Genomic DNA, 7,661 nt, shown 5'->3' with positions numbered 1-7,661 from the left:
TTCTGGTGTTCTTTAAGGAGGCTGATTGTGGGCAGTTGGACCAGGTGACCATTGTAGGGCCCTTCCAGAGGGAAGTGTATTCCATGCCATTCTATTCCATGCCATTCTCTTCCTTTCCGTTCCAATCTTCTACCCCAAGCTTGTCCCTGAAGGGCTTTGCTTGTTTACAGCTCATGATGTGCTTCCAGGCATTCAAGAAGACACTGCTCTTTTACCTCAAGTGACCCCTTCTCCCCTAATCCATCTGTGGATTCAGCACTCCTTCAGCTTTTTCTTTCTGGTGCCATCAAAGTCATCTTTCAACTAGTCTTTGTTTTACCCCAGCTGAACCTGGGAGCCCTTTAGACCTTTTCATGACATCCAACCTGTGTCATTATGAAGTGGAATATGGTCTTGACATGCTTCAAATTGTCCTATTGTTTTGTGGGAGGAAATACTCCCTCCTTCCTCATTAGCCTCCTTTGCTAGGAATTTATCTTGTCGTTTAATTTCTTTTGACCTTCCTCTTCTGCCTGCTACCCTGCTCCCACCTTGGTGAACATCTAAATGCCTTTGCTTCCTGTTTACCTCTCTGGCAACTGAGGTGGTTCAGCTCTTTGCTTCTGCTTCCTCTTCGCTTGCAGTTTGCTCCACGGTCATACTCTTTGTGCTTTCTCCAGTGTTTGGTAAAATGAAGTTTAAGTGGGCCACACAGGGCTCTGATCAACTTCTGAGCTGGTGTGAAGTTCTTATTCTGTAGTGATGAGGGATGAGCTGAGGAAAGAGAACCTTTCCCCTCTGAGCAGAAGTTAGTTGTCTTATGTAGGCTTTAACGCACAACTCTGTAGTTTTCCTGATGGTTTTTGGGATAGATTTTGGCTGTTCCTTGGAAGTACAGTGTCCTCCTATTTCGTAATGCTTTGAGTTTTGCTCATAATGTGTTTTTCCATTCTTAGCAGCTTGAGGGTAGCTTTGATACTGTTAGCAATTCACCCAGAACAAAAACTGCCATTTTTTAACTTTGAATTCTAAGATCTAACTTACTTAATAGGTTTTCTTTAATTTCTGATGGCAGCTTTGCATCTTATCATCATCTTCAGAAGTATCAAGTTAGATGTTTAAATTGCTGCATGCAATTGTCAGATACTCAAAGAATTTTCTGACTTTACGTGTCACTTTCACCTGCAGTGTCTGAGAGTGTGAACTGTTAAGATATAATGTCTTTCTCTGCTTTTGTACAGTCCCTAACACAAGGGAAATCTAATTTTTTATGTATAATTTTCTGTTACTGTTGTACTTTCTTTTTCTTATCTCCTCATATTTTACTTCTTTTTGAAGAGTTTGTCTCTACCTTTCTCCTCCTTCCCACTGTTAGATAAGGAATTACTTTTATGTAAATCTCATTTTCTTATCACACTTCTTTAACTTATGACCTGTAGATAGGAGGCCTATGAACTCTTTCCTTTTTCTTTCTGCTAGCAGCTCCTTTAAAGTCTGAAGTCCTCAAACAAGTTTTGCCAGCTGTTACCAATCACTAGACCTCATTTAGCCTCATTCCTATTTTAGTTCTTTCAAGGCAGCTGTTTGATCTTCCTTGCCCAGAATTCCAGATATTCCTTGTCTGTAATTCATGTTACTCTGTTACCTTTCCCACTGCAGATTACTCCTGATCCAAAGGGAAATCATCCACAATGATTCAATTTTTTTTTTGTCTTTGAAAGTTTCCCATCTCCCCAGGGAGCCAGAATGCTCTGGCCTTCTCCATGTGCCCTGAGGAGATAGACTGACTTGATTCCATGATGTCTGACATAGACTGATTCTTGTTTTTGCCTTGATCAAAGCTACTTTTTAAAAAAAAAATAATCAAATATCTCCTGAATTTTCCATTTGCTTGTGTTCTTGTAAATCATTGCATTCACTTTTTATGACAAATAGATGGGGATACCCATGGAAGGTCTGACAACACAGTCCACTTTTACTCTCTAAATTGCAATTTTATCTTGTATTTATTTCGTTTAGGTCATCTGCAAAATAGCTGTGATGTTAAGATGATCTCTTCAGGCATTTATTGAAACTTAACCAAATTTTGTTAAGTGTTCTGATGACCACTGAAATGCGAAGTATTATTGGCTTTTCCTGCTTTACTTACCTTGTCCATGTGGCTTTCTGCAATTCCAGATTGTGGTTTGAGGCATTCAGTACGGCCTTTTCCCTACTTTAGAGATGCTTGTAACTCCTTTCACCCACATTGTGTCAGTGTGTAACCAAATATGCTAAAAAGACCTCTCCAGAAAATCAAATGTGCTTCTAGTCTTAAAGAAACAGCAGATACTTTAATAAAATTTACTAATTCCCATAAAATGTGTGCGTGGTGGACGTGCAAGTGTTTGGTTTTGCCTCAATTATTGTGTTCGTTTAAAAAACTGTAAATTCTGCAAATTAGAAGAGTGAAACAAGAATCGCAGTGCAAGGGATTCTGGCAGGCTGGGAACTGAGGAATGCTGAGAATATAGGAATACAGAAGTGGGTTGGCTGGACTGTATCTTCCATAAGGCCATAGCCTTCTGCATCTGCTACATCTGGGTATTTAAAATATCCTTCTCTCCATGGTACTGTGGCAAGTTTTAGTCTTTCGTGAATCTTGGGTACTTTGGCCAAGCTCTTTTCCTTCCATTTGTTTCATCTGCAACCAGTAGTGAAGTGGCTTTGTATTTTTCAAGTTGCTGGATACAGATGTTAATTGCTTCATCTGTTCTGCAGGTGCTGTTCTTTGGATTTGGGTGGCTGTTCTTCATGCGTAAGCTCTTCAAGGATTATGAGGTGAGAAGGAACCTTTCGTTGCAAGACTCTTATCTTAAAAATTGCTCCCAATTCTAGAAATATTTTCAAAGCTGCATTTAGCCTTATTCCTCTCTTTAATCCCTTTTATTTTTAATTGTGTCTGCAGTTACTTTATTTTTAATTTCCCCTAATGCTTCTATTTGAGAGGTTCCTAGTTACCTGAGGAAATAGATTCTTCTGGGGCCAGTGGAAGTTTCCAAATTGGTTACTGTTAAATAAAGAGAAATATGGAGGACATGCAGGGGTAATAGGAGACTTGAGGAAACTATTTTGCCTTTTGCTGCCTGATATAGTTGTAAAATTTTTGAGACAAAATCAAATTCAGTGGCTAACTTTAAACTCAGTGAGGTGTGTTCATTGTGGCTGAATTAGTTGTGATGATTGGATGGGATGAAAATGCCACATTCTCTTATCCCTACAGGGATATGAGATTGTAGTCTAGGTCAGAGATGGCCTAAGTGCAAACCAAATTCAGACCCTAACAGTTTTTCTGATGTGGATTTGATAAGGTTAATATCTCAGAGCTCTGTCAGCAAGGGTCGATCATTAGTCAGGTTGACTCAATCATTGCATGCTTGACATCCCTTCTGTGTAAAGCATCTCTGCTTAATGTGCCAATAGCTGCAATCAGGGTAATACTGAGCAACTTAAAGAGTTTGGCCTCTGGTTTTGACCAGGCTTTTGGTTTCTTCCTAATTAGATGAAGCTCAAGGTGCCTTGAAGCAGGACAGCCGGTTGTGTGCCATTGTGCCTTGCAATTTGTTTTTGTTACCTGTGTCTCTGGCTTGTTTTCTCCCTTGCAGGTGCGACAGTATGTGGTCCAGGTGATTTTCTCTGTGACTTTTGCCTTCTCTTGTACCATGTTTGAGCTCATCATCTTTGAGATTCTGGGAGTGCTGAACAGCAGGTGAGTCTGGGACTTCCCTTGGGGACTAGCCTGCTTTGTGTTCTACAGCATCTTTGGTCTAACTTCTTAAATTAATGGATTCCCCTTGGATCGAGAAGTTGTGTCAGAAAATTGTAAACAACTCATTGAAGGTGTTTGTGCAGCAGCCTTTATTTGTTTGACAGAACATGAGACTAGAAGCCATAAGTTTCTAGTTTCCACAAAATTGCTATTAGTCTGGCCAAGATCCTTGTGGCAAGGCTCTATTCTTTGACTTTCTTCATTTGCAGAGTTAAAAGAAATTATTGCTTTTATGGGAGTATTGTAAAGCTTCGGATCATGCTGAAGAGCACTTCTCAGATGTTAAGGGCAATAGAAACTATAAGCGCTAGTTCTTCTGTGGTGGTCAGAGCAGTGAGTAAGATGTGGAGCTAATTGTGGAGTGAAAGTTACTTGTATAACAGCACAGGATTTGTGAATCAAAGGTACATCGTCCCTTGACCACAGGAAAAGAAAAGATAGAACAGTAGCATGTAGAGGCTAGTTGGGTTTCTGTTTATTCTATCTCATCATACTAGTGTGAGAGAGAGTCAGAGGAGTTGAAAGGTACGCACAAAACTGATAAAAGATGTTAGTTCTGACAGTATGTTATTTATATGTAGAGCTTGTAGCCAGAGAGATCACTGAGGAGAATGCTTTTATTTGCTTCAATAAAGGGCTAGACATCAGTATAGATGAAAATGTTTGCCTCTGACTTAGGAAAAACTGGCGAGGATCCTCATAATTTCTTCTTCCCTGAGGCATAAGGAGGATATGAGATAATATTTGGAACAGAACATATATTTTTTTGTTCAAGCAAAGTGAAAAGTCAATTCAGCCAAAATGAATCTCATCTGCATTTGACTAATCTCCTTTGGTCAGAGGACTATTGATCATTTTGATAGATATGTGTATTTTTAAAATCCTGCTTTGCAAAGCCTTGGAGATGAGACAACTCAGTCTGAAGTGAAACGTGTAGAATTCTCAGCATTAAATATTTTTAATCTTTTCAGTATGACTTAGCCCTTTTTTGGCTCAACCATTCATTAGAAAACTAATTACTGCTTATACTTAGTTTTGATTTACTGTTCAACTAGATGAGCAGTCGATCACATGAATCATGCTGCAACCAGCATCAGTCACTGCAGAAAACACGGTATTTGATAAAATAGCCCAGTGTGTTTTTCTGGTTAGTTCTTAATTTTGAAATATATATTTTTGAGCTCTGTATTTGAAAGAAAACCAGCCAAAACCAAAACAAACAACCTCTCCAAGCCTCATTAACCCCAAAAAGTCCAGAATGTTCTGTATGCTTGGCCAGTATTATTCAGTGCTTGATGTCATTGAAAGGATTGCATTGACTTGCAATTTTCTTTGAGAAATTTGTTATATTGTGATAGCTAATCATTGGTTTGGTTATATTTCAGCTCTCGATATTTTCACTGGAAGCTGAACCTGTGTGTCATTTTGCTCATCCTGGTGTTCATGGTGCCCTTCTACATCGGTTACTTTGTTGTGAGCAACATCAGGTTATGTGAGTATTTGGTTTGTGGCAGTAGAGCTGCTAACTTGAGCCTACATATACAAATGAGAAAGACCTTTCCTGAGAGTGAGGTGTGTTGGTGACTCTCCTCACAGCTCTCTCCTTGCACTGCCTTTGCTCTGGCTAGGTAACTTCTCTTTGGAACTTTACGCTTTAGCGTGAACTGTTCAGGAGATGCTTTACATGACCCCAACAACTGTTGCTTTTCTTCATGAGTTTGAACAAAGTTAAGCATTTTAGAGTATTGTTGCTGTAATTTGTTCCTTTGCCATTTTAAGCTGGCAGCCAGACTCTGGAACCCTTGGAATGGCTGTGGTGTTCTGCTAGGGGGCAAAAGAAATGAGGCAGAGAAGCTCAATAAATCACTCTTGAGGCAGAAAAGCTCAATAAATTACTTTTGGTTTCTTTGCTTCTGCTGCCTGGATGAGGCCTTTTCCATGTGCTAATGGACACTTAACCCTTGATCTATTGATATCCATTGCTCTTTTGTGTTAAGCTCAGGCATGTAGGTTCAGAGTATTGTATGTGTAGTTCTGCACAAAGATGAAGTTTTCAAGCTTCACTTTCAGGGACACACAAGAAAGATGCAGCTTAGTGGTCCCCTGTTTACAGTGCATCCCTCTTCATGGGTCTGTGGGGCAATGCCAAAGTGTGTTGCTGCAGGAGCACTGACAAATGAAGGTCTATCAACTAGCTAGATCTGTGGGAAGTGAAGGAATGCACACCGATAGCTGTAACTCTGTCAGTTGGCACCTGTTTTGGCCACCTGTGCTCAAAGTAGCTTTTGGACCAATGTAGCAATTTTGCAGGCCAGAAAAAGTTCTAAAGGAAGAACCTCTTCTAAATACTCCCTTTTTCCTCTCCATTAGTGCACAGACAGAAGCTCCTTTTCGCATGTGTTCTGTGGTTGACATTCATGTATTTCTTCTGGAAGCTGGGGGATCCGTTTCCTATCCTCAGCCCAAAACACGGTGAGTTTTATTTTCTTGCTGATTCCTTCCCTCTTGAAAATAGGCTTTGTTATCTCACGTTTATCTTGGAGCTGTTATTATCTTAGCTCTACAGCCAGGACTGTAGAAAGTAGTTCTTGCAACTGAAGGTCTGCTCTGAAATCTGCAGTCTGAAGGTTGTCAGACTGACAGAAATGGGTGGATACACCTGGATTATTTGCATTAGTTTTCTTTCAGTACCACAGGAAAAGCTGAGTGAAGCGAGTGAGTCTTAACTGAACCTAGACTATGTAAGAACACAGTGTACTTTTTGGGGACACAGAAGCTTTATCTCCACAAGAAGCTGATCATGGTCTTTATTCACTTATGTCTTTTATTGTGAAGACTAAAGCTGGTTAAAGAAGCAAATCAACAATCAAGCCTTTATCTGACTTTTTTCAGTCAGGTTTGTTGTGACTGAAGTCAGATCAGTTTAGCATGAGCAGCTGTCCAGTTAACAAAACACAGGGGAGTGCCTAAACACCAGAGCTGTATAGGCTGTAGCCAACAATGTGCTTGGCAGTGTGTGCTAGCCTTGGTACAGATTCTTGCACCACCTGAGCCCAGAGGCAGTGCAGTTGCATGGTACAAGAGTGTGAGTTGGTAAGTCCTGCTGGATGCCACAGCTATTTATGTGCAGTCATGGAACCAAGAGTATTGAGTGTGGGCTAGTATGGGTCCAGCAGAGCTTGTTAGCATGGGACTGACTGTGCTGAATCCTTCAGGCACCTAAATGTGTAATACTGTAGTACCAGACTATTTGCCACCCAGATTTCCTGTGTAACTTAGGTTGCCCTCATCCCTTGAACTGGAAAATTGCCCATTTTTCTCAACAGGTGAAATTCAGTCAGTTTCACTCAAATTGGTGAATGTGTCTGTCTGCATAAATAGTGGTCATCTTAATCTTTGTGTTCTCTAGGGAGCTGCTTCTCTGTACTAATCTGTAAGAGAAAAGTCAAAGGACACCAGCTGCTGTAGGATCTGCTCACCTTTTCATCTGTGATCCTAAAACTTTCCTAAGAGAAAGTGTGTCTATGTTTTGTAATTGTGTCATTTGCCTCTGAAATACAGCAGCTAGTGTACAGTGCAGATCCTTCTGCCCAGTGTTTCACTGCCAAGAAAAACATGTATCTGCTGTTAGTTGCAGAAGGCACTTGAGTTGGCAGAATATAATAACCCAATGGGAACTCAGCCATGAGGTTTAGGTAATTCTCTTCAGGTCACCAGAAAGGTTCTGTGAGGCTGTGTAAGACCTGCAGATTTCCAGCTCTGGTAGTGGGGTGTTTTCTATTTTTAACTTCTGCTTTACAGGACAATAGCACCACTTAACAGTTGTACAGTATTTTATCCTACCAGGTGTGGCTATAGGGTTAGAGCAAAGTAT

General features: G+C 40.4%; 1 protein-coding gene across 1 annotated transcript in view; it reads left to right on the top strand.

Moving 5' to 3' along the window:
* Positions 1-2,721: 2,721 nt before the first annotated feature.
* LOC103800417 (Golgi pH regulator) overlaps positions 2,722-7,661 on the top strand; it is a 14,605-nt gene continuing 9,665 nt past the window's right edge. The window contains exons 1-4 of the mRNA XM_009072792.1: positions 2,722-2,799; positions 3,624-3,727; positions 5,173-5,279; positions 6,158-6,259. Coding sequence (XP_009071040.1) covers positions 2,773-2,799; positions 3,624-3,727; positions 5,173-5,279; positions 6,158-6,259 — 340 coding nt within the window. The 5' untranslated portion in view covers positions 2,722-2,772. The remainder of the gene's footprint in view (positions 2,800-3,623; positions 3,728-5,172; positions 5,280-6,157; positions 6,260-7,661) is intronic.

The sequence above is a fragment of the Acanthisitta chloris genome, unplaced genomic scaffold (genome assembly GCF_000695815.1).
Source record: "Acanthisitta chloris isolate BGI_N310 unplaced genomic scaffold, ASM69581v1 scaffold32824, whole genome shotgun sequence".
Taxonomy (NCBI): Eukaryota; Metazoa; Chordata; class Aves; order Passeriformes; family Acanthisittidae; genus Acanthisitta; species Acanthisitta chloris.
The sequence above is the reverse complement of the archived record's forward strand: the minus strand, read 5'-3'. Positions and strand labels throughout refer to the sequence as shown.